This window comes from Malurus melanocephalus, unplaced genomic scaffold (assembly GCF_030028575.1).
Source record: "Malurus melanocephalus ecotype Western Australia unplaced genomic scaffold, MMel_1.1 scaffold_111, whole genome shotgun sequence".
Taxonomy (NCBI): domain Eukaryota; kingdom Metazoa; phylum Chordata; class Aves; order Passeriformes; family Maluridae; genus Malurus; species Malurus melanocephalus.
In genome coordinates, this window is record NW_026623343.1 from 244068 (window position 1) to 271909 (window position 27842).

The window sequence follows — 27842 nt, forward strand, 5'->3', positions numbered from 1 at the left end:
TTTTTTTAGACACACTAGAATAGAATTGAACACACCAGAGCAGAATAGGGTATTTAAGTAGGAGGGGACCTGCAACAATTATCTAATTCACCTGCCTGACCGCTTCAGGGCTGATCAAAAGTTAAAGTATTATTCCAAGCTTCAAGTAATAATTTTTATTTTCTTTTCTAGCACATTCTATATGTTCTTCTTTTTCCTGATTTGTTTTTTGTTTTCTTTTATAATGAACAATAAATCACTTTCCAAAATGGTGTTTCCAAACACCTCTTTCTGCTATAGCAAAATTAAGTGCATAAGTGGCTGTCAGGGACAGCAAATATGACAAAAACAGTCTGTTTGAATATTCATTTGCTGCTCTSCATATACTGAAACTGAAATGCAAAAAGGCCTCAAAATACTAGATGTGCTTTTGTATGAAATTAGTATAGTATCAGGTTTGAATAAAATATGACTCGTAACAAATGTGAACGGGATGTTGGGCAGAGAGTGTAGTGCTGTAAAAACAGAGGACACAGCACTGGTTCATCTGTGTAGAAATAAAGGGGAAATGAAATCTTTTCCTTGCTCTCTTCAAGCATGCTGATGACCTCTCCAAACCAATACGGGCATATTGGAAGTAGGAGTCTCTCTGGAGTCCTAAGTCTGTTGAGATAAAATGTTGTGGCAAGTGTTTTCTGGAGTAAACTGGCTTCATTCTTCTCTTGATCCCAGCACTTCCCAGCTCATGGTATCAATGGCAATTTTCTATGCTGGTGATAAATAATTCCAATGAAATTTTATTGGTAAGGACTTTAAGATCTGGTGCAAATTATAAACTTTGTAAATTTCTATAGGAGCATGCCATGCAGGCCATGAGAGATGATTGGGAAGGCCTGCTTGGCATCAAATGAAGTTATTGCAAAAGCCTTTTTCTTGTACAATTCGTACTTGTAATTTAAATGTTTTGCCTCGTCCCTTTCCAAAATGGCCAAAGCATGTGYTTGGGAAAGGGTCCCCTTGTTTTAAAAAAGATTGGAGTTTTTTAACAGATGCCTGAAGGGATTTCTAAGTGCATAAATTTTTGATTTGTGCCAAAAAAACCTCACATCTGAATAAATAAAACATTTAAGTGTTTTTGTGTTTAGTGTTGCTAAAATTATTACTTTAAAGGTAAGATGTAATTTTTTAAAGATAACTATGTTTTTATTAATAGGATTTTTCAGAGGCATCTCTTCAGTTTGGCTACCGTATTTTAAAATTCTGTAAAAAACCTCTCAGCCTTCATTTTGTAAAGTGACTTATAGTCACTTCCAAAGTATTGCAGGTATTTCCTTTCCTGCTAGCAGCTAAGGAAACATTCACCACCAGGCCTGAACTTTGGAAGTCCTTGCTACTGCTGTGTGCTCTGTAACACAGCTCACGTAGATGGACAGAGCCATTGCAACTCCATCTCCACTGATGATGATGCACCAGCTGCAATAATATTTCAAGTCAATCCCTGATTAGTTAGGGGAAGGTCAGCTATTTCTGACTGGCCTCGCCCAGACAGCGAAACAGAGCAAAGCTCTGCCATCAGTGTCCTAAAATAGAAGGCCCTTTTCATCTGTCAGACTTGAGTCAGCCACATGGAACACAAATTTGGAGACTCAAATCGACTCACAGGGCRTTGGGAAGAAGGGCACAGGCAGAAAGTCAAGTGAAGAGAAACTTCTTCAGATATGAACTGTATTCTCCAAACGCTTTTTTAGTTATTTTCACAATATTTTTTATTAAATTTTACTGCTAGCCTTTTAAGCAATTAAGCTTTTCCTTTTTTTAAATAACTTTGATAATGAAATTGAGTGTGGGGATATTTTTTGGAGGCTTCTTTGCAGCTTTGGGAGTTTTGCTTTTTTTAGTGGCTTTTGGAACTGATTATTGGCTTCTTGCTACGGAAATAAGAACTTGTTCAGAAGCCCTTGAAGATGCTGGGGTTAGTATGGAYTTCTTTATTTATAATGAGAGTTATACATGTAGGATGTGTTTATTTTCTGAGAATTTACTTCTGTCTAAACTTTTGAATATACTCATTTTGACCTTCTGGAGGCTTACACAAGTCTGGCTCAAAACTTCTTATAATCAGTTGTAATCAGTTCTAAAATGAWTTTTTATTTTGTGATACTGCTTTTGCAATACGGTATTCTTTCAAAAGTACAATGACTGTTTATATATATGCTACAACTGACCTATGTTTAGACAGGTTGTGTGTCATTTTACCTCAGCTTCTAACTGAACTTAATTCTTTCAGCCATTCAAAAATTGTATGATAATGGCTTTCTTTCTTTTTTTTTCTTTTTTTTTTTTGTAGGGAGAGAAGGCCACTTTCCATCATGAAGGTTTCTTCTGGAGGTGCTGGTTTAGTGGAAATGTAGGAGATAATAATGCCAGCATGTGGAATTTTTGGTATAGTAAGTAAATTTTCCTTTTACATTTCCTTTGTTCTCAAAATTGTTGGGGTTTGCTGTGTTTTTTGTTTTTACTTCTATCTTACGAATCATTGAATTTCACATGGCTTCTTTGGGGATCAGGTTCTTCAGCTACCCTAAAATAAATTCTTGACACACACTTTTGYAATCTGTACTATAGGAAACCCCAGGACAAAATGATGCAAGTTTAGCTATCAGATTACACTGCAATTGTTATGGACACCCTGTTAACCTGAGTCCATTCTTAGCTACACAGTCTTTTGCCACTTTCTGTTAAACAGATGGCTTATTTCTGCTAAGTAGGGAAAAAAGAGCTTAGGGGTTAGCCTGGTCCATGAAGTTTTCCTTGGAGATTTTCTCCATCTTGTTTTTAACCCACTTGGAGTGGGTTAAGAAGGGAATGGACACCTCCACAGTGAAAATGGTGTAGGACACACTGTCTCCAGAAGGGTTCCTCTATTACATTCACAGATGACCTGTTGCTTTCTTTCACTACATCCAGGATTTTAAGATAGAGTTTTKCAACAAAAATCTCCCATTAAGAAGTCAAGCAAAACTTTTTTCCCAGTTTTTGACACTCCCTCTGAGGTAGAGAATTAACTTACCTTATTGCAAATCCTTGTGAAAAGCAGGTGCCATAATACAAATTTGACTTTATTAGCCCATATTTTGCTAAATACATTGCTTAGTCTTAGGTGGAAAATGTATTATTCACAGTAGTTAATTTCCCCTTGTTATTTATCTGAAAATTCTGTGGTCAGGAATCTGAAATCTAAATGGTGTTTACATTATAGAACAACTTTTATCTTTGACCAGGAAGAAGTTGATATTTTTAGAATTATTTAATATAAAGGGTGAAATTACCCTTTTCTGGAGGACATTCATTCCATGGATTAAACTTGTATTTGTGGACACCATAAACTTTCTGAAGRTGCTTGATATTTTCATTGTTCTTTCACAAAAGTAAAAGTAATTRCCTGGATTTTTTTTTTGGTTGTTGTTGTTTGTTTGTTTGTTTTGGACATGCAATAATGAGAACATAATTAACCCTCRAATGAGAAAGGTACATATGCATACRMAAGCATGCATATGCATCACATATAAATTGCATTGTGCTTCTGCATCGTTTGTTTACTGTTCCTAGAGTACAAATTGCTCTTTAAGGAATAATYTTGTTTGGATTCCAAGGCTTATATGTCTTACCAAAACAAATTCACTGTAAGATGTTGCCTCGGGAAGAACCTGAAATCTTGACCTGTGAAGCTCAGTTTTCCTGTTTGAGGAACAGGCACACAATACTGTTGAGGCAGTAAAATATTAATCTTTAGCTTTCTTTCATTTTTAGCCAACCAGTCACCTTCTAAGAATTGTACACACGCTTACCTGTCCCCATTTCCTCTTCTCCGAGATGAGCACAATTCAACCTCCTATGACTCTGCAATCAGTAAGTATTGTTTGGTGCAAACGGATACAATGTCTATGGTTTCAAGAAAACAATTTGGATGCTTCCAAATAAAACACCCTTATCGCTCCACACAGTTTAATTAACAGAGTTTTCGTATTTCATACTTCTCATAATTTTACAACTTGCATATTTAAGCTACTGCTTAACAAAGCACTTAAAYGAATGCTTAGCTTTAAGCATGATGGCAGAATGGAGGTAATTTCTGAGGGGAAAAAAAAGTTTCCTTTTTAGTGCTTTTTTTTCTCCAACATAGTAAGTTGGGCTGAATGCATTAAACAAGTACTTCTTGCCATGTATTTCAATAAAACTGTTTTTTGGTTGGTGAGGGTTTTTTTTGGGTTTTTTTTTTGTTTGTTAGTTGTTTTTCTGTGGTTTTGGTTTTGTTTTCTGTTTGTTAGTTTGTTTTGTTAAATAAATAGCCACATATGAAAATGTATGGCATTTTTATTTTATAAGGAAGGAGGAGCAGAGCCTTGGTGCTGTCTAAGTTTATTTAACTGATTCAGATATACTTCACTGAGAAACTCTTGTACTGTAAGTGATACATATAGATATATATTTTATATATATGCAAAAGATACACAGTAATTGAAAACTTTGTTTRAATAATACCTGGAAAGCTGTTTTTGCAACACTTCAAAACTACTTAAACATATCAGGTGTATTTAATCAGATTAAGAGCTTTACACAAATATATTTGAACTAAATAACTTCTGATACCTATTTCATAAGACTTTTTAAACAACATGTGATATGTGGGTGCTACATGTCTCTGAGCTCGCTGACTAAGGGATTCAAGTGATCCCTTCCTGTCCTGAAGCTGTAAATATGCTTTTGCTAACCTTGAATCGTCTTTAGAATCCAATTTTTATGCTGCAGACATGAAAAAGAAAATAAACTAGAATTATAATGGTCCTGTTAATCTTTAGAAATTGCGAACTGTTTGTCCAGGAAGAATTCAGACCTCACCATTCAGAGATCTAATCTGTAACTTCACAGCACATCTAGAACAGTTTATCTTTCCATTTGAAAGTGACAGAATCATCAGCTCCTAATAGCCTAGACAGAGTTTGTATTCCACTATTCACTCATACATTCACAAAGGTTCCTCAAATTATATTGCATGATTACACAGAAGTGGACAAACAAAGAAAAAGGAAAGGAGAAGGAATATCATCAAAAGTTTAATTAATTTTAGTTAATGTTTGCCAAAAGAACCACTGCTCAAATATAATTTTCCTATCTATATTTCATATTAGGTGATTAAAAGTAGGCAGAACTGTACTGTAGATGCTGGGCCAGGTAGAGTATATGCAGAGCCATTCCTGCTATATAAATAGATACAGTTGGATTGCTTTCGAGCTCATTAAAACTGAAGAGGTTTTGAGTATTTTATGCCKACATTTCATTTTCAGCATCCAAGCTGAGTTATTTACTAGAGCAGGTATGATTGTTCAAGAGTCTTTCACAACTTTTYATGAAGAAGGTTATGTCATCATCTCTTCTGTTCAAAACTTGTTTCTCCTTTAGTCTAGTTTGACAATCCTGCCCATATTATTTGGTAAACAAATTTTTAAAATGCAACTGCTGTCACTMAATTAAGATATACTAGAAGGTTATCCTCTTCTTCTCAGCTACCAGTGCAGGATATGGTTCTCTAGAAAGCCAGTGACAAAAGGCCTCAGTTTGATTATATGAAGAACAAAAGTTCATCTGTGATTGGTATACCCAGTTGTCTGCATCTAATACTTTGCATCAGCTATACATAGAACAAAATGGCACTACCAAAAAATTAAGGTTGTTTTCCCCTTTTTGATTCTGCTACTGTTTCYTGATAAAATATTACCATTTTCTTGGCTCATAGTTTTCTCAACATATTCTTTTTTGGATGGAGGATGAAAAGCCCAAATCTTCTCCCCAAGCTTTTCATTCCACTTTTAGTGAATCAATTAAATTCCATTTTAATTAGGGGTGGATAACAAGACATATTCTATCATCTTCATTTGCTCTTTCATAGAAAAGTAAAAAAGTTGAATAAAGACCTTTAAATTTCATTAGMAAAATCAAACATATATACAACACATTTTCTAAAAATCTCTTAACTTTCTGTTCAGAGGACTATTAGTTTCTGAGCAASCAAAGGCATGTGACTTTTTTACAGGTTATTTGGCTTAAGAGGCTTTTGGACCTTTATCAGAGGAATTTGAACTTAACTGCAGTCCCTAGTGGAAACACAAGTGTGATATGTTGTTGRAGTGCTGTGTCACTATCCAGCTAGAATAGCTCAGGCAAAGATAAGTTGCCTGCAGAATGTAAAATCTCTGATGTTTTTTGAGTTCAGTATCTGGAGCAAGTTCTTCCTCTGTTGATATAATTCCTTTGGCTTTAGAAGGAGTTTGGCTCAGAAATTTTCTGGGCCAAAATTCAAAACAGGCTCACCTATCCTCTCTTACTTTTTAGACATCTTTTTGTATGTTGGATTTACATTCKTGTTAAAGCCTTGAGGTTGGGGAAGTCAGTGTTACAGTATGCCTTGCAGAGCTTTAGACAAAGGCTTGGTTCATCCTGGTGTACAAACCTAGACTATGAGTTCTTGGTTTCAAGGACTATAGCCTTAGATGGAAATGTAAAGACTGAAAAGCCTACAGGGATGCTTATATTGGAAATTTGAATGCATACTTTAATGTATGAGATATTGTTTAATCATTACTGTTAGATGCATGATCAGCCTCAAAGGGTTAGATAATGCTGCTTTGAAACTGCAATTTGTTACATCTTTTAATCATTTTTATAATGCCTTTGTGCATTCACTTGTTTTTTTTTTTTTAAATATTTTGGCAGAGTGGGGAGGAGTTCCCCTATCTGTAGTGTAAGTTATGTTTTCAAAAGCTGTGTGAACCATTCTTTATGGTTAATGTACTTAAATAAATTCATAGGTAGTGTCTTTTATTTTAACCTGAAACAGGCATCTAAATGAACTCAGGGGAAGCCTGACTCTAGTGACTTTCTGTGATGGTACAAAGCTTTAGAGTGGCAACTATTACAGTGTGCAGCTCTTAAGTCGACTTAGCACATTGTGTTGCTAACAGATTCATTTTTATGATGATTCACAAACATAAGTGCAACAAACTACAACCTAAAAATAAAAATATTAATTAGGCCATGCAATACAAATACCACAGCAGCARCATATATATTCTAAAATAAACAGACATTTGCTTAATCATAACCTGATTAATTTCCCTGTCAGGCTATTTTGAAAGCATGATAGTATAGTACATTAATATGAATTCATTGCTAGTTAGATTCAATAGTATCATGACATTAAATTAATTAACACTGATGTTCAAGGACTATCACAGTTTTATAAAGTTCTTTTGCTATAGGACAATACATTTTGAAAAGTGTGCAAAGTCCTTACTCATGGAAATAGTCCCATTGACCATAGTGAGATTACTCCAAAAAAAAAAAAAAAGAAATGAGAAATCTAACAGTCACTAATTCATTAATTTTCTTATTGAGAGGTTTTTTTTCAACTTTATTTGGAAATAAACAATAATTTCCTAACTGTTATAAATCACCCCAGCACCTATTGAAGCTAAAGTGGAAGCATTTTAATGGGGCAGCACTGACACATTGGTTTAATACTCTGATTTGTAGCTGCTAGTATTTTTTTCCTGACTATTAGTATCTTGTTTTGTCCAGTACTGGGCACATTGCCAGCATTTGAAATGGGTGCCTAATGTATAATACACAATGTTTATAGGACTGAAGCAAAATTCTGATTCAGCAACTGTTACATCTAAAATGGTGAGATCAAATTTATTGGCAGTTTTATTAATGGGTTGAATATAACCTAATCTGGAAAATATCAGCCATGAAATCTGAAAATAAAAGTTGTACAAGTGAAATGTTAGCAGTAGTCTATTTCTAGGGCAAAAAAAATGCTATTATGTAATATGGTCATATAATTGCCCATGAGAGATTGTAATACAGGACATTCATAAGGGACAACTCTGGAGCCACCAAGCAGCAATCAAGTAAGAAGCATTTTAGAAAGCAATATATCCATTCTGTTAATATTGTATTTGTTTTACTGTTTTTTATTTTTTTTTTAAATATTACTACATGATAGTAAAGGGTGCTAAATGAAGCTGAGATAAGTCTTGCGCAGTTTACTGTGTTGCCAGGTGTGTCTCCTGTGCTGCTGCTGAGATAGGTGATTTCATTTACAGTTGTTTATCTTCAGAGAAGATACTCCTGGTTGAGAGCAGTTCAGGTACTTCACCTTTCACCGTATTGGCACTGTGTGTGGCAATGTTCTCATCAAAAGCATTTCGATATCTCTTACATTAAACAGAGAGGTAAAAAAGACATATTCAAAGTACAATCCACAGTCATCGTAGGAAATGTTCTTGGAGTATGAGCTTGTCTGGGACAGTTCAAGGCAACTTTTCCAAGTCATTTTGCCTACTCTTGGTAATGTTTATGTGRCATCGTACTGACTCAAAAGGCTTCAAAAGTTTTTTACTCCTTGTAGTGCTTAATAATTCATATGGATTTTAAATTCAATATGAAGTGGCTGGTGTTTTTATGGTAGACCATAGTACTTGTATGGACTGATGGCTGTGTTTTGAAAACACCTTTAGTCAGCAAAGGCAATAAAATACTTGGTATGCTTTAATGATTCTGATGTTGCCATCTCCAGTAGCAGCAGGGTTTGTGTCATTAGCTYGGCTGTTCCTGGCTGACTATTATGGAGCGCCAGAGGTGTGCTTGACTGCTACACAAGTGTGTGTGGTAGGTGACACAGCTCATTGACTTTTCAAATATATTATTGCTCCTCTTTCATACCATGCATCAGTAATATCTTAAAATATGAATCTGTAACTTCAGTTTGTAATCAATTCTGGGATCTAATATATTAGAAAATAAGGCTTTTGGTAATTTTTTACTAATTTCTCCGAAATTTGGTCCCTTTCACAAATGCAGATACTTCTAGTTTTCAAATAATGCAGAAGTCTCTGGAGGAACCTATATTAACATCTTTAGAGAAGAAAGCAAGCAGCAAGGGAAAACTACAGGTCATGCAATTTTTCAGGAATATAATGTTCCCATACAGGCCCAACAGTGCAGTTGTGTGTGCTCCTGTTTTCTGCTAAGTCTTTTTTATTTTTAGGCCTGCCTGTCATTTCCAATGCGAATGTTTGTACCAAGATAAGTTACAAAACCTTCTGTTTAGTACTCTTTCAACACAGAGCAATGGTATTTAAGATTTTAAACACTTGTAGATATGTTTACTTTATTTAATCTGCAATAGTGCTTGCACCTTATTTCTTCTKTTGTAGGAAATACTTGGAATAATGCATGTATTTGAGGTGGGTAACTCTAACATATCTGTGAAATACTAGAAGAGGTGAGGGCACTCCTTTTCATCTGGACCAGAATTTGAGCTATCCTATGATCCTACCTCAGTGAGAATTGAAATTGTGCAAACTTCTGTCAACACTTTGTATAGATACACTTTGTATAGATACACTTTGTATGGGTACACTGAACCATTATTTCTTGAAACAGAGTTTTTGAATCGCAGTGTCAGCCCTTGTCATGGGATATAAAGAACAGTAATTCAAAGCAGCATCTTCTGTTGCATTTTATCCGTTGTTGTTCGTCTCAACCCCAGAGCAGCACAGTCTGACTTGAAGAGTAATTTCATTCTTAGGAAGATTTAATTTTAACCAGCTCTTTTGTGTTCATCTATAGGTGACAGCTAAGCTAAATGACAGCAGTAGACTGAGTTGTAATTTTTAATGATTAGCCCTGTAGGAATTGATCTTGCCCATCTAGACAGAGAAGATGAGAAATGTGATCTAAGCAAAAATGGTCAAAGTATAAAATGAGTGAAGCCATCTTTGCAGGAAAGTGATTGCTTTTAAATTCCCTTAAAAAAGTCTGAGGGCTCATAGGGTGTTTCCTCAGACCTGTGCCACAAATGATCCAAATTTCTTTCTGCCTTGCAGATTAGAGAGGGTGGTATTTTGCTTGAAAAGTCACAGGTTTGTGAGCAGACTTTGTACCTGTCAATTACACTTTATTTTTTAACTGATGTTTAATGACAGGATTAGCTTGATAAACAAGTATTAGGATAATCAGAATTTATCCATTATTCTCTAGAGTAAATAACTATTTCTAGAGAAATAGAATGGAAGCTTCTTTCATGTGATAGCTAGGTGAAATCAGTATTTCACATATAATGCATAAAATAGTTACAGTGTTGGAGCAGAGAAACAGCTTTTCTCATGAACAGTTAGAGAGGTTTAAACAAATTTTCATCAGTTACATTTGTACTCCTTTTGTGCTCTGTTTCTAAGAATATTTGAGCATCAAATCAAGCTTTTCTCATGAAATTTCATTAAAAGCGGACTTCAAAGCTTCCTCTATGAAAAGCAGATRATGAAAATGGATGTTGGTTTTGTAACGCTGGAGAATCTTGTGCCCTCATCCATACAGAAAATAGAAACACTGCTGCAAGACTTAGGTGACTGATCATCATAATATCAGAGAAGGCTTTTTCAAGGTCCATTTTGGCCAATGTGTCCTATTATGTAGTATGACTTTGAAGTACCTTGGGCCACCCATGTAAAATAGTTGGGTGGTTATAGATTGATTTAGTGGTATTAGGCTTTAAACGAGGAAGTAATGTCCCATGGACTTGGAGACTGCAGTGAAGCTTATCAAAGTAGCCCCGTGAGTAAAATAATATGAAATTGCTTCAGAAACCCAAGACTGAAGGACTTGGGAGATTTACCTTTCTAGGTCTCCATTCACTGTCCATTTGCATTAAGTGAATCATTTAACCATGTGTTTAACTTTAACCAGGTGCCTAAATCCCATAAGAGTTATAGTACTTAAAGCAAAACACACATTTAACTGCTTTGCTGAGCCATAGCCTTATTTCTTACCTGCTATTCCAATGATTTTTTGTTTATATGAAGTGGAGCMTTGGATATGAACCAAACCACAATTTTAACCCTTCTGCCAGGTACTTTCAGACACATTCATCCTTTTTATGCCCAAATCTGCTGATCAGTGTGGCAGAAAATGATGTCTCTGAATGTTTGCCTGGATTAAAAAGGATGTTATTTAAAAAGTGTGGCTAATGTAATGTGGCGAGCGTGGTCTAGCTAATACATTTACAAGGCTGATGATGTATACTTCAAGATGAGTTAAGCTGGTCAAGTTAAAAACTGTAGGCTTTTGGAATACATTAGTGGGAAACACTAGCTGCTAATGCCTAGTGCACCTTCAGATTTCAGATGAGAGCAAACCTGAATAGCTGTCTCTAACAAGCTGTATGAATTTGAATATTTCAGGATATGAACCAGTATAATAGTTGCTTGGTTGTGTTTTTCCATAACAGTAAGTAGGTGCTGTCAGATGATAAGTGGCAGCTTCTTTTGTGATACACTTTTCCTGACTTGCCAGCTGGCTTATATGCTTTCCCTCAGTTGGGTGGAAATGTTTTTCATTGACTGAATTGTCAGTGCTTCAAGATTTTCAGATCTGACGATGGAGATCTTTACAACTCATAATTTTACTAATGGGTTGTGTTAATGTACCAATTTTTAAATTCATGGGAGAAATTTATGTCACTCTTGTAGCATTTGTAAAATGATGACTTTGTTAAATGGATGTGCAATTAACCAGCTAAAAACTAATTGTTAGAAAGACTCTTTTGGCCAGAGTATGTCACAAAACTCTCAGCTCATTTATCACCAGCTGCATCCATTAATTCAGCACTGCTTGGCACTAACAGGGGCTTCTGAAACATCACAGTTTAAATTTAATAAAATACAAAGAGCTTTAGAGCAAAAATAGGCTGGTTTAAGACACTTCRCTGTTTTTCAGGAACACGGTTTACATTTTGCTAGTCTCTCCATGCTCCTAGCTTACATTTCTTACTGCTAAATATGGCTATATATAAGGAGYATTATCCAAAATTGTCAAGAATGTACAGATTTTATTGGTAATACAGTCTRGGCATTAAGAATGTTAAGATGTTTCAGTTCTCTGCTTCTCCCACACAATTTTGGTAAAATAATTGTATCCTGTCAGTCCATTCATATTCCAAAGAATCACTGCTATAGCTTTGCTCTGCCATTTTCTAAAAAGTGTCARTTTGGTCAAGTTGCTATCTTACAAGGTACTGCTAAATATTCAGCAGATGGATTTCATTCACAGTAACTCACAACCTGTTTTCCATGATCATAAGGTAAGGACTGGCATTGAAACCTATTTGATCCACCTGATATATAAGCAATATACAAAATAGAATTAACATTTCATTTGTTGATAAGGCAAGTGATAAGAGAAGGGAAAAGGAAAAAACCTTTGTTAGCCAGCTTGGATAAGTTCTAAAAAACATTGTATTCTTTTTCTTCCTTCTTCCTTTTCTCCAGTTTATCGAGGTTTCTGGACAGTTCTTATGCTCCTGGGAGTGCTCACTGTTGTGGTGGCTAGTTTCCTCATCATCTGTGCAGCTCCTTTTGCCAGTCACATTCTRTACAAAGCAGGAGGAGGCTTTTTCATCATTGCTGGTGGGTATGCTGTTTGCTCAGTCAATTAGAGAGTAGAAAGGATGAGTTATTTCTTCCATTTTCCTTAACCAAAAATTATATCAATCATGGTTAACAGAAAAAAAATCGTATGTTTCTGTCCTTTGGCTTGTGAAGTGCTTGCCTTGGAGACAATTCTTTCCACGGTTATTTAGTCATGAAGCTATTATAAAAGATATTTTTGGGTTAAGGTTAAAAAAAAAAACACATCCAGGACAAATAATGGAATTTCACTGCAATTTCAATCTGCTTTTTTTAACAGGAAAAAGAATGCATATTTAAGGATGTTGCCTTATATGTTTCTCAGGGCTTTAGCTAAGGAGAGGGTTTTGTCCTTTAACAGTGATGCAAAAAATGATTACAATGGACTCTGAAGAAGCTGGGAGACAGAACACATTTACATGACCAATACAGGACAATGCTTTGGATGTGATAGGCTTAAACAAAATAGTTGTCACATATGAGTAAGTAGGAGCTCTAAACYTCTGTGCATTAAAGATAACAAATAACTGAATTCCCTCCTTCCTCATAACCCACACGTACTCTGGAGGATGCACCCTCCCCGGATTTGGCTGATATGGACAGCTCACTGGCATGCTGTTTGCTTAACCTTGAAAAGTCTGGGAAGATGTCACACTGATGTGTAAGATAGAGTTATATAGGATGTAAATGATAGTATGTGCTCCACTGCTGTTCTCCTTGGTTTAAAGCCTGTGAGAGGAAGCCCTGTGAGAACATATCGTGTTACAGGGTARAGCCACCCCTGTCAGGACCAAAAGGCCTGGGCTCTCATTTGGCTTCTCATACTGACCTGCTGACCTTGCTTACCCGCTGCACCTCTCAGCTTTTCATGCGCAGCTAGTGATCATTATTCCCTTCCAAAGATCTCTCAGTGAAGTGYGGGAAGTATTTTATAATATTTTAGCTGAAGAAAATCCTGCATACTTACATTTTATCCCTTGAGAATTATTCCTCCACACTTTTAAAAGACATACAGAAAAATATTCATAGTCTGACGGATATTCTAAGATATTTCAATGCTTTTTGTCACTAATTTGCAGGGCAAGAGCCCATGTGAGTCTTGCTCTTTTTTCTGCATTTGTAATGCATGAAAAGCCTCAGCTGTCACTAGAAAGTAGCAGAAGCTGTTTGAGAGGAAAAGGGCATTTGAAAGATGCCAAGAACTGACGGGCAGAGGTGCAAAGCGGCGCTTGTGTTCTCCACTCTGGGTCAGTTCATCTGCCCTCATTTAGGCTGGAGAAAGTTAGATCCCCAAATCTGTGCTAGCCTCCCTTGGCTTCCCTAGGAGGCCTGCAAGAGGCARTAACATTCACTGGCAGTAGAAACAGTAGGTATGTAAGAAGTTCCCCCAGCTGGGGWTTCATTTCATACTGAAAGAGCGGCCTAATTGGATCAGATGAATGTGCTATGGAGGAACCCTACACCTGTCTTTCCTTTACTAAGAGAATCTAGAGAGACTAGTGCTTTAGGTATGTGAAGTTAAGTGAGCTTTATTATCCCAGTGTATGACCTTGCATCTGTATCTTTGCCCCTTTCACCCTTTGTCCCTATAGAGCAAATGTTCTTCAAGGGAAATCCTGATTTTTTACTCTCTGTATGTAGTAACTTTCAACTTCAGGACTGTTCTCAATCAGGGCTTCAAAAAAGAGCTGTATTATTTTTAACTATTACCATTGCTTTTGTTGAAAAGCAAAGGTCTTTAGCAAAATCCTGCTAAAGTAGTAGTGGTGGTGGCAGAACATAGGACCCATTCAACTTGCTCAAGACAGATTCTATCTGATGCAGAAGAGGGTGATGTGCTCTACTGTGTCCCTGCTGCCCTGACTCCTTCCTCTGCCCATCTCCTTCAGGACTAGAGAGCCTGTTCATTTACTGCCTGCCAAATAAAAACAGGGCATGAAGGGGAGAGTGATGAGAAGTGGTGCATATTTACCACTTCTCAAATGTGATCAGGTATGCATCTGCTTCAACACAGACTTGCTTTTTGGAGAGACCTATTTGAGAAGCCTAGAAAGAGATCCCGAGTGACATAAATAAATTTAGGTTGAAAAGGACCTCTTGTGGCAATCAAGTCTAAATGTCCCATTTAGACCAGGGCTATCTTCAGAGTTAGATTAGGCAGCACAGAGCCTTATCCAATCAAGTTTTCAAAACCTCCAGTAATTGATGTTYCACAGCATCTTTGGGTGTTTGTCCCAGTTTGACCAACTTCATTGTGAGAAATGTTTTATTTTTTCCTTGCTTTCACCTGAAATTTCCCTTGATGCAGTTTGTGACTATTACATCTCATTCTTTCAAGTCTGTAGGTCTCAGAAAAGTCTATCCCCATCTTTTCTATAACTCCATTTAGAAAAATGAAGATGGGATTCTTCTCTAGACTGAAATTACCCAGCCCATTCAGCCTCTACTTGCTCCCCATTCCCCTCACCATTTTGGTGGTCATCACCTGAATTTATCAGGATCTCTATTTCACCAAACTGGACATAGCTTACCACAGTTGATATCACAAGTGTTGAATAAAGGGCAATAATAGTATTTTCAAATCTGATGGTAGTGTTCTTGTGAATGTAACTCCATATAAAGTTAATATTGACTTCTGCCAGACTTGATCAAACTGTGGTACAGTTAAAGGAACCATTCCTGTCCTTTGAAGAAATGGTGTATGAGGAACCAAGAAGAACCAAGTTCTTCTGGGCCCCTTTGCCCTTTAAGGCAGCYTTTGCCCTTCAAGGAAGCCTCTCTTGGGATCTTGCCTGCAAGATCACTGCAGAGATTGAAGTGTGTTCTCCTAAATTCTGGGTCTTCTGTCGCACCTTCCATGTTCCTCCTAGGATATTAACTTTTGCCATTCCAAGGCCATTATAACTACGATTAACACCATCTATCATTTTCCTGACCCATTTTTCCTTATTTGGGAGTAAAAAACTTTTTAACCTTATTAACCACCTGAGGCCACAGATGAAACTACAGTTGCAATACCCCTGGGGAAAAAGTGTCAGTTCAATGATAACCACAGTCAGTGACTTGAGTGCTGCCTTTGCAGCCTCACCTCCATGTCTGCAACATCAGAGGATGGTCCAAGAGCAGCTACAGTACTGCAAACTGTAAGAAGCCTGATAGTTGCTTCAAAGTTCATAGCAAAAGRAGGGAAAGTTGCCATAAAATGACCACTTAGAGCAGCCTTTAATAAAGTCCGTAATTACCTTGTGCATCTTTCTGCCTGGTGGTAGTGAAAACTGTCCTCTTGTGCTGATGGCAACAAGCAATATTCCAGGATGTGCACAGAGCATTACAGAATCATACCCTGGTGAAGAAACAAGATTAGAAGTATGACTGCTGCTTCCTGCCAAAAGAGTGAAAAAAGATGGTACTTGAATTCAAAATCCTAGATGAGGACAAAAATCTGTTTCCAGAGACATGTGCCTACTGCCATAACTCTTACATGGGATCCTCTGCATGTACTTCAGCAGATAATGTCAACCATTATTTTTAAACAAAGGTCACAAGAGGCCAGGGCAGGTGGTAGAATCTGAAATAAGGACAAGAACAGAAAAATGCAATTAATAAAAAAAAATATACACACACACAGAAAAGTTTTCCTCAAGTGAAATAAAGAGTTCTAAACTTCCAGGCACAAGTGAAAAGCTCACATCATTCTTTCCAGCACCTGTTGTCTTCGTGTCTGCATAGTAAAAGATTCATGCCATAAACAGCCATTCACCATTGACAAGTGAAAGGCATTTCTACGTGGGAAGAATCAGTACTAAAGGCCAGCAAACTGCTTCTTGAATTCACAGACATTTCTAAAGGTTCTGTGTTCTTTCTCCTCTACAATATGCACAAGTATTTGTTTGAAAGAAATTCAAAAGAATGAATGTGAAAGACAGAAAAGAGTGACCTCAGAGAAGTCCCTGTCTTATCACACTGCACAGARCTGTGTTTCAAACGTGTGTTTATAAGAAAAAGCAAAATGGAAAAAAAGAAAGAAAAAGGAGTAGGAGGGAAGTATTTATTTGTCTTAATCTCTCTCACACATATTTCATGTTCTAGGGATAATTTCCATCAATCCTGATTCATGCAACTGCTGTTCTATTTTTTATTCACTAAAAGGCAAAGGCAAAAGGATGCCTGCACTCTATGAAAAAGGTCTAAATGCAAAAAATGTTGAAATGTATCATAGCACATACTTCCTAAAAATATTTGCCTCAAGAAATTGTGGATTTTTTTTTCAATCTCAGTAATTTTGTCTTGGAATTTGGCTTTGAGAGCTTACGACATTCGCAAGACTGCAGGAGCAGATTTCTCAGGATAAATGTATGTTCAGTAAACTCCTGTCTAAATGCTTAACTCCTCTGAAATCATAACTCTGTGAAAATTAGACAAAAGGAGTGCTAATGAATTAAATACTGTTGGAGGCAACAGAACATGGTCAGTTTTTACTTAGCCTGATTCTATTGTTCAAGATATTTATTGAACATGATAAGTAATACACCTATTAATTAGTCTCCATTAGCAGGTGATGAGAACCCTTAAATACTCCTTTAGTGCCTTAATTAATTAAGAGGGTTTACATACTCTTCCTTTCTTTTTCTTCCCTTTTAAGGAAGGACATTTATCTCTGCTTGACATACTTTTCTACTGCAAATTTCCATACCCAGCAATTTGCCACTCACAGGTGTAACAGCTTGCTGTGAAATCACACCATAGGGATGATAGCTTCCCTGAAGCTGTTTTACCACTGGCAGGACTGGCTTGCTATTTTGCACCTACATGGTGTTGATTCGAGTTTAACCACCTGGGTGTTGCTTCAGAGTGCCCAAAAAGAAAAGGGTGCCCATTTYGAGATTAAAGCACCTCCGATGCAGTTTTGTTTTGATGAAAATATTTCTGACTAGCTTTCCTACCTAACTTTGCTTCTACCCAGGTTGCCAGAGGGCATTCCAGATGTGCAAGGCCTGGTTATAGTCACCTGCTTCTATAATAAGGGAATATGCATCACTGCTTTTTGTAGTTATTATTGTTTTGGACTAAGTTTTCCCCATTGTAGAGAATAAATAGAGGACTAGTTTCAAAATACATAGGCACAGCCAGTTGAAGAGGTAAATTCCAATGTCCTTATGGATTTTGCCAGATTATTAAGGTATCTTTCCAAATCTACAGGCTATAATTTGTTTTTTGTACAAGTTTTGAAACCATGAACAAAATCCGTATATCTAATAACTCCATTTATGAATTTGATTCTGAGTCCTTTTACTTTTCATATCAAAAGTTACTAGTTCTGTTTGGTTCTGATTTTCCTGTTGCCTTCATTATCTGTTATCATTAGATGTTTCATTCTAGGAATCCTATGCTCAATTTGAAATATATTTGAAGAGTCTTCAATTTAATTCCTCATTCTTTATGTCTGGCCCTAAGGCAATCCTTCTCTCTGATTGTTTCAGCGGTTTTATGTTTAATACTAGCACAGTACAAAATTCCATCAAAATTGGGTTTTACTTAGGTAAAATATTTTCAAAATTGAATTTAGTCCTCTTAGAGTTGAGTGTTGGGTTTTCTCAAACTTTGTTAGGAATTTGAACCCTAGCAAAAAATGTAATCCTGGAAGTGTATTTCGTAGACATGAAATGTGTCTGCCTCCCTCTTTATTTAGTTTTTCTACTTTTATTTCATCCTCCTAGAAATTACAGATCCTTTAGGAATTTGAGTTATGTTTTGATTATGCCTCAGGTTAACTACTTCAGCCCTTTTTTTGTTGGCCGTCAAAAGATAGTGTTTGCAAGGATTGAACCRTGAGCTGTCACCTGTCAGATGTTCAGGATGTATGTAAAGATACTACATTTTGTCCATAAAACAGGAAGATCACCTAGTTAAATTGCTGCATCTAACCTGCCTGATTTTGTCTGCATCAAGTGAGGGAGTGAGGACAACAGCTACTCCCTGGTAAATGGACAGAAATAGTGTGGAAAGAAGGTTGTCAGGCAGCATCTCAGGCTGGGGAAGAAAGTAACCATCAAAGTTATCAGGACTTGTGTATATGGAAGCAAATGCCTTGCCATGGGTGCTTACAAAGTGCATTTGTGGGTTTTGCCACAAATATCACACTTGTTCAAGGCTGCATTGCAAGTATTTAGCAGGATGGAGAAGAGACCACAAATACCTTTGAGTTACAGCCTGCAGCCTCAAGTTTGGCAGTGGAGTGTTCCCAGGATTGTGCACTGACTTGTGGTTTTAACAAGGCACCTAAACATCCTGGCAAAAAAMCATGATGGAGTGGTGTCCCTTAAATATTTTAATGCTGGAATAGATGATCTTGCTGCTGTAACTATGCTGTGACAGCTGGAGCTCAGGGAGCAAATGGGTACAGGCTGGAGCATGCAAAAAATTTAGACCCATGCCCTAGGTTCTCCAGCAAATCTTCTRGAGCATCTGTGCTGCAGGCTTGCATTTCTCAAGTGTCCACATGCCTCTAAAGCGAAATGGAATATTAGGAATGCAACTGATACTCTGGAAAGCACTTTCTTCTTATATCTCCTTCTGGTGTATRGTAACAAGGAGATTAACAAAGTTTCTAAGGACATGTGCTTCTATTGCCATAATGTATAAACAATTCAAACGCCTTTCAGAGGAGTGGTTGGGAAAAGGCTGTGAATTATGTAGTGGATTAATTCCAGGAAACTGTTGTATCCAATTTGAGGTTATTACTAATAGCCTGCTACATAGCTATTATTTACTTGTTGGGTTTTGTTCCTATACCAAGAGCTTCTTTTCTAAATGTGGATGATTTTGAATTAAAAATATTTGAATTTTTATGCAAAATATTTGAGTAAAAAAACTCTGAAGTTTTATATTCCAAACATGGCCCTCTTTATAAGAATAGAGAAGCAAATGCAGAGAGGTAAAGATAATAGATTTCCCACTCCTTTCTATATCTCATCCAAAAGACTATTAAAAACAATTCCAGAGTTTGGGAGGCAAAAGTAGATTTTTTTCCCAGGTTGTCCCATTCCATCCCCCCTCCTTTCCCCACCTTGACCCCTGAATTCAAAACAGTAAATACCTGCATGAATTTTGTCCCTAAAGTCTGCCTAGCAAAAGCAAATATCTCCTTTGTCACGGGAGCATGCCTTCAGTGCAAATCAGAAGCAAGATGGAGGTAGTGCTAGTTAGAGGAAGCCAAAGGCAAAAATTATCCAGTGGTGGCTGATGTGCTATGCAGACGGGTAGGCCCTCAAGCATTGATGGATTTTTAGGTATTACAGTAAGTGCACCCAGCATCTGTCTCACACTCTGTTGTTAAAACCTAGTGTTTCTTTTCCAGGTGTCTTGTTTTCGCTGGTAGTCGTGATGTATGTCATCTGGGTCCAGGCCATGGCTGATCTGGAAAACTACGCAAACATGAAAAAAATGGATTGCCCAGACTTTGCTGTTTATGTACATTATGGCTGGTCGTTTATGTTGGCTCCTATAGGAGTACTTTTTGCTTTATTAGCAGGAATGCTGTTCTTGTTGGTAGGCCGTGCTATTTATTTACACTCAGACTAGTCAGACACTGCTGAGGGGAATACAGGAGCACTTGATAAACTTTGTGACAAGTGTAAATGGAAACAATTTTGTACATTATTACCATTATGGCAATCCTAAGTTGCAGGCAGACTTCTGGAAGTTCTTCTGTTACTTGTTAAAGGGTAAAGGACACAAAACTCAATACAGGAAGAAACCACCTTTAGTCCCTACTAGTTGTTTGTAATTCTTTAGAAAGTATACATGTGGTTCTTCACATTGTACTATTAGCAGCATTTTTGTAGGTTAGCAAACAGAAGGCAAAAGTTTTCTGGAAGTAAAAGCCCAACATGAAGTGGCCAAAATCAACATTTTATACATTTATCTTTTAGCATTTACACTGTACTTCTGTTTGTAGAGAATGGCACAAGGTAGAGGAGAAGGCAAACATTCAAACGCAGTAATTCAATCTACCTCCTCTCCTGTTTTCCACTACTTGCCTTAGCTTTAATGGCAGCAAACATGTCTGCACTTTATAAAAATAGAGTGCAGTTGTTCATGTAGCATCCATAGGAAGAGGACGAGGGAAAACACAATTGCCATGAATGTGTAAAAGCTTAACTGTTCTATTACCCATTTTTCTTTTCTGTATGCATTTGAAAGCTGTATACTTTTCTGTATTCTGAAATCCATGTGTGTTGCATGATTCTGTAAGCCAAAATGCTGTAGTACAATCATTATCTGAAGTTATGCCAAAATTGTATTTTGGATTATAGCATTAATATTTTAATTAAGTTTTAACCCTTTYATTTTTCAGTGGAACAATTGGCTCCTCTAACAAATATTTTCATGATGGTGTAAAATTAATTTTTTATTAAACAAGGTTTAAAGGTTTATTATCAAGACAATATCTAGGACATGATTTCAGCCTTCATTTTCTCAAATATTAAAAATCTGCATTACAGAATAAATCCAACTCGCCTACTAGGCTTGCCAGAGGAAGCAATGAGCCTAGCTAAGACATTAGGGGAGATGGATTTGTTCTGCATTGTGGGAGTGCCTGGTTCTGTGTGTGTGTGTGTGTGCACATCTGTGTGGAAGATGGGGTAAGGATGAGACTGTATGCATGGTATGGAAAAGATGGGATTGAATTTTAACAATGGGGAAACTTTGTCTGGCATCGGGCCCAAATAGAAATTAAATCCATCTGAGAGTGTGCTGGTTTTCACTGCGTAACTCAATGCAGAATAGTTTGGGACTGATGGGGAAAAGTAAAGGCTGCATGTTGGTTTGTTCTTGTTCATAATGCTTAATTCCACAGCTGTTATGAATACTGAAAGCATTGCTACAAGGCAGGAAAGGAATGCCCACATAGAAGATGTGGTGGGCTAGATTGGATGTTACTTCCATTTTGGGAGCTTTTGCGATTGGAAGCTTTCCAGCCTTTCCTGCTACTTATTTATTTTTCCCTCATCAAGATTAGTGTTATACATTATAGAACAGGAAGACAACGAGAGTGGGAGGTAGGGAAGTTAGGACTGTGAGGTTTGGAATAATTAACAATTCACAAAAATATTTTTATTAGCAAATAACACAGTGTTTTTAATTACCGTGTCAGAGAGTATGATGGTGAATTTTAACCAAATATTCATAAGCATATATAAGAACSTCACATAAATGATAGCCATCCGGAGAACATTAGGGTTACACCATAATGCCGTTGGTTAGTCAGGAAATGCTGAAATTAACCCTGCTTGTTGTGAATATAGTATTATATTCCTGCCCTYAATTACACAATCACATACTGTTTCTCAAATAATACACTCTGTTGGTACTTTTCCTCTTTATGGTATAGGAGACTCACTGGTAATTGTGAGGGTAAACTCAATAATCAAGAGTTATTGACTAGGTACCCACTGAAACCCTGTCTGCTTCTCTGCAGGGGAGAGTCCTTCTCCACAAGAGCTTARAGGGGGCAATATGTTTGAGCCACTCTCTTGCATCTTTTGGAAACTGGAGGAATTGAGGTGCCTCAGAGCTGGACCTCTTCCAGCAAACCCAACCATGTGTGCAGCGGCAACTAATAAACCCTGCAAGGAATGAGCCAAAGGCTCCCGTGGCGCCCTTAATTCAGCCCATGTGCATCTTCAGAACTTTATGCAGCTAAATTAGTTGTACTTTTGTGTGCAAGACCACCTCTCTTGGAGGCAACCCTTTGGGTCAGACTGTGGATGTAATGGCCATTGAAGATCCAAGGCATTTCTGAGGATTCCTTTAGGAGTGTCTAGAAGCCTTTCCAATGCCAGAAGAAATGGCTTGAGTCCTCATTAATTTTTCACTCAAACTCATACTTCAGCAGCAGTCTGTAACTATATCAATTTGCTTTAATTGGATTCCATCTTATTGGCAGAACTGAAAGTCAGCTTCCTTCTGAAATGGTGGGGTTTGTTTACTCCCTTCAAAATATGTATGTAGGTAAGCACGTCATATGTAATAAGTAATTGCTGCAGACCGAGAAATGGTGTTGAGGATGGTGGGGAGGCATTTCTGGGTGGATATGGCCTAAAAGCACAGTTTAACTCCTGTTCTGATTTCATTAAAGAGGTATGTGCAGGGGAATGGGTTTGTGAGGACTCAGAGAAGACAGGCCAGCTAGGGAGACTTGATTTGTGGCATTCTTCCAGACATGCTTTGTCTAGAAAATCCTTGTCAGGGATGCAGGGATTTTCATGAGAGCTGAGTAAAATATTGTAAATGGGATTAAATACTCTAATCAAAAGGCTCTGTGAAATTGGTCAAAGAAATGTGTTCCTCACAAATCCATAGGAGTTTGGGAGTTTGGTTGTTTTGGTGGTTTTTTTTTTTTTTCCTTAATAATTTCCTCATTGGTTTAATAGCCTGTGATCATACTGGAAGAAAAGAGATTTMTTTTTTAAGATATGTGTTTGGAAGAGTGACAGCAAAAGGAAGAAAAGTAAGTAAGAAGCATTTTCTGATTACTTTCAATCTGACAATTATCCATTTGTCCAGTGCAAACRTGGCAAGGACCGCGACTGCCCTCAAAGGAGGCAGTGTGAAAATGAGGRGAAGGAGATGAGAAAGGAGGGAGAAAAAGACAGGTGAGTGTCCCTCTGTGATGCCATCTGCCAGCTCACTGTGCAGCTGTTGTTGATCCCTGGGGGATGCACTGACACAATGTGGCAAAGGCAGCTGTGGACAGGACCAGTCAGAAAAGGATTTGCCCCAGTTTATCCTTTTTGCTCATTCAGGTGGGTGCTRCAGGTGTCACTAGAGCTGACCTTCATGAAATTTGTGTCTATTTATTGTCATTTGCATTAGTGAGGTTSTACTTTGTTCTACTTTGCAGAAATGCAAAAAAACTCCCTGCTTTATTTCTCTGCAGGATGCCTACCTGCTGTAGCTGAGACTGTACTCTGTAGTGYGCTAGTAAACTGCTAGTGGGATAATCCTAAGTAGTGTCTATTGATGTTTCCATTCTTGCAAAATCCTGGCTGCAAAGTGTGTTGTGTTGATTATCTTTTAAGAAGTCATATTGAACATCTTAAATGAGTATTTACCTCCTGATGGAGCAGTTGGTTTTCCTCTGTCTCCCCTGTTCCTATTTGTCCTTTTGGCAGTGTGATTCCCAGGCAGTGAAGACTAGATAAAGTATGTTCACATGAAATTCTGCTGTGYTATCTTACAGTAAGTCTGAAGTTGGTGGAGACACTGAAATTGAAAACAGAAGTCAGTCATCCATAATCAAAAGTGACAGAAGGGATGAAGAATCACAAGTATGTACAGCACCACTTTTCCCTCTATGTCTTTCACTCATATTACCAGTTTAAGACCAATACTGGTCTGTCTTTCCAGCCCTTACGTGCCTCATCTACCCAGGAGACAGGTTTGCAGTAGTGGTCAGGAGAGCCATTTTACTTTAGGGTAAGAAGAAATGGAGGGCTGGCAGCAATTCCTGTATTAGCAATCTCCACTGCACCTGATTTTCCCCTATGTCCCAAAGAGCCCRCAAGGGACTCACAGAGTGCTYAAGGCTCCACATTATGCTGTGAGGATAAGGAGAGGGCCTGGAGTACAAATCAGCCTGTTACKTGCTCTAGATCTGTTCCTTATCTGCTTCTAAAATCTGGCAAGGATGCATTTGGTACAAACTCGGGAGGAGGGGGATGGTAGCAGGGTGGGGGGGTGAGAGGTAGAGAGTGGCTCTGCATGGGAAGGTGCCTTTCACACTGAGAGGCAGCCACTCTGTACTGGGTTAAATCAAGGGAACAGTCTCAGTGGTGTAACTTCACCTTTGCCACACTGTTACTGCCCGCCTTGTACCAGGGTGCCTTAGCAGATGTTATCTGAAATGACCTGGACATGGTTCAGATTTTAAACCAGTTAAGAAAAAGAGCTTAAACTGATGCATCTTTGAGTTGGAAACACATTTAAACCAGAAAGAAACCAGAAGGATAATGAAAAACGTTCCCCCCTCCTTCTMTATACCACATCAGATTGACTAATCCTCTGTTATGTGGCTTTACTTTGAAACAGATCATTCTCGTTGCAACACGTTTAATGCTGCCAGCCACCACATGGTTATTTGGCAGCTATTTAAAGCTCAGATCATATTACTCTGTCGCAGTGCTAGGCACCCATGTTCCAACTGGTATACAACTGATCTAAAGAAAAATCAGCTTCAGGTTTTGTTCTCTGAAATGAAATGTGACGGCATGATCTCTATGATCCTTTTTCACCCCTTTTCTCTCTCTCACTTTTTTTTTTTTTTTTTTTTTTTTTTTTTTTTTTTTTTTTTTTTTTTTTTTTTTTTTTTTTTTTTTTGGAACAGCGTTTTGCTAGCACCACAGGGGAAATTCAGTTAGGTTGTCATCCTGATATAGTGTATTATCAGACGCGTTAGCTTTTCCTCCCTTTTACATTTGCTTAAGAGCTTATAAACCACAGAGAATAAAAAGTGCTAAATAGAATGAAATGACCTGTCAAGGGTAGATATAGTATTTGTGAATGACTTWAAAAAATTCCAGCAGCTTCAAGCACTCCAGTCTCACTGACTGTCTGCGTTATCTTGAAATTTGGCCTCTTTCTTTTTTCCTCAAAGTATAGCTCTTTGACGGTCATTGGTCTTTGATGATTCTGTCTTGAAAAGGACTAATTTTGTCTTTGCATATTCAGTCCAGGGTGAGATTTTTGTAGCAGAAGAGAATATCTTTATGAGATTTGAAACAGATTTGAAACATCTCTTGATATCCTAAGACTAATCTTGAATTTTACAAAATATTGAACAAAGTCAAGACAAGCTACTCCCAAGAAGAATTAACCAATAAATACACTGTAGGGAATTTAGTTATTCTATTAATGGAGAACAGGAGAATTTTCCATGGACAATAAAGTGACAGATCCCATGCCCAGGTCATGTTTACTCTGATAGATATATTAAATTCAGGGGCTGGAGTGATCATCTTGTATTTAATCTATCTCAGGAAATATGGGATAGTACTTTCTAAGAAGCTCCAGTGAGTCTTGATTRGGAAACTGAAGTTTTTTATGTAATCCTTCTCTTACTCCTATTTTCTTAAGTCCTTCCCATTTGTACGTCATCATCCTAGCCACACCCCCACACCCGCAATTATGAAAAAAAAACTTTTCAGGGTTTAAATCTTGCCCTGAACTTTAAATAACAAGTTGCTAGCCAAAGCAATATGCACAGCATATTCCTGTACGTTCTGGGACTAGCRTTAAGTACCTCGGTTCTTTGGCATGTACATGACATAATCGGGTACAAGAGCACCCTTTCAGCCTTCCCTGAGAGGCAAGCTTGAGGGAGGGAAGTGTTAAGCTTCCCTTGAAGCACCACATGCTTTGAGGCACTGGTGTGCTCCACCATGCACACAACAGWCCTGCACGAGTGTGGTGCTGAGATAACCTGAACAGCTTTGTGATCTGCTCCMGGGCCCACACTGGGGTCCAGAAGTGGCACAGCTTAAAATGCAGACTCCAAGACATGTCTGTGTAGCAAGGCATGTGGACAACTAGCTTGAAAAAGTTAGCTTAAGTTCTGTACTCTGCCAGCTGATGGTGACTGTGCCTGTGGTGTCCAAGACAAAGAGAGGGTCAAAGAGAGAGGAGGAACTACAATCTGAATTATGCACTCTGCCTTCCCCACAGAAACAAGGCTCARTGTACAGTGTTGTGATCCTATCACTGGAGCTCCAAATCCCTGTCATGTTTTTGAAGCTGCACAATGCACCATTAATTTCTGGGTTTCCCCAAGATTAGCTGTGCCTGAGGAAATGAGACTGGTGGGATTCGGAATGGAATGTGGGATGTGTAGGTTCTAGGTCTTTAGCTGGATTGATACAGTACTATATAAAAGCTGTGCAGAGCTTCGTATTTCCTTGGAAGATTTTTCTGGCTACTCTCTATATCAGAGAATGCAGTTCATGGGAGGCCCTTGCTTCTATCTGAAAAAAAAAAAAGTTCCAGCCTGATTTAAAAAAAACCAAAAAAACCAGCTCCTATCAGCTTCATTTTTCTAGCTGTAATGAAAACCTAGTAGTACCTCATTGTACAAACATCCCTATAGAAAGCTGTCACAAGGCAGTGACATACACACTCAAAGACAGGAGGGTCACAGTTGGTTCTATTACGTAAGACCCCCTTATAAGTCTAACCCTGTGATTCACCCAGTGAATATTTGGATAACCTTCCTGCAGTAAGAAGCATTACTTGTAATTCAGATGTATGGGAATATTAAGTAATTATATTCCAATTATGAACTACTATAAAAAAGCATGTCTGACATTTTTTCTCTGCAGAAAAGAAGCCAAACAAATTCTATGCATATTTCAATGGCAGTGAAATATTCTTCAGATTGCCCTTGGTAATCTGTGTCCATATCTCTGCTGCTCTGGTGAAATGAACACATCCCTTGAAGATGCTGCGCAAATCAGCTGTGGGCTTTTGAATTTAGTTGAGAACTTTTGCACTCAGTGTGGAAAGAAATTCATGAACTACAGAGTCCAAAGTGAAGCCCCAGTATACAAAACCCCTTGATCTGCCATTTGCTTAGGTGTTTGGTCAGATCCTTATTCCAGCACAAACAAACTGTTCAGTTATTGCCAGTATGCCTACATGCAGGAATAGAAGTAGATGCGAGAGTGTCTAAAAACTGCTCAATAACAGAAAAAGATAGGGCCTTGAGAAAGCGATTTACAAAAAAAGCATTTGGCTTCCACCAGCTTTTCATTGCACCTGGATCCTGCCAGCGAAGAATGCCAAAGGTGTGGCTTTGAAGTTTGGAAAGAACACTTGTACTGTATCAGTTTCTGAACTACTCCAGTGTTAAGACAAATGGTTGGCAAAACCAAACTCTCCCCTCCTGAGTCTGGGACGCCTGCCAATTTCTTCTTCCGCGAAAGGGAGAATCTGCATCGTGTTTGTTGAGATCTGTATTTGTTGTTTATCTAAGAGAGAACATGGGTGACATTAACGCAGACGGGACGGAAATCCCCTTGGCTGAGGAGGYGCTTTCTCTCCTTTGGTCACTCTTAGCGGCGGGCTGGGAAAAGACGGATGTGCGGGTCAGGGGCGCTCTGCTGTGCGTGCCAGGGCGGGCCGGGCCGCGGCAAACCCGCGGGGATCCCGGCAGAGCCGCGGGACAGCCGAGGCCCAGGGTGCCGGGAGCTGTGCGGGAGCGGTGCGGGAGGGGTGAGGGAGCGGTGCGGGAGGGGTGAGGGAGCGGTGCGGGAGCGGTGAGGGAGCGGTGCGGGAGCGGTG

The 27842-nt window shown here is 38.1% G+C and overlaps 1 protein-coding gene across 1 annotated transcript; it reads left to right on the forward strand.

Annotated features, from left to right (window-relative positions):
- Nucleotides 1-1810: 1810 nt before the first annotated feature.
- TMEM182 (transmembrane protein 182) lies at nucleotides 1811-20955 on the forward strand. Its single transcript, XM_057369492.1, has 5 exons — nucleotides 1811-1951; nucleotides 2327-2426; nucleotides 3790-3888; nucleotides 12369-12506; nucleotides 19864-20955. The coding sequence occupies exons 1-5, from the start codon at nucleotides 1811-1813 to the stop codon at nucleotides 20085-20087; spliced, it is 702 nt and encodes a 233-aa protein (XP_057225475.1). The 3' UTR covers nucleotides 20088-20955.
- Nucleotides 20956-27842: the final 6887 nt, after the last annotated feature.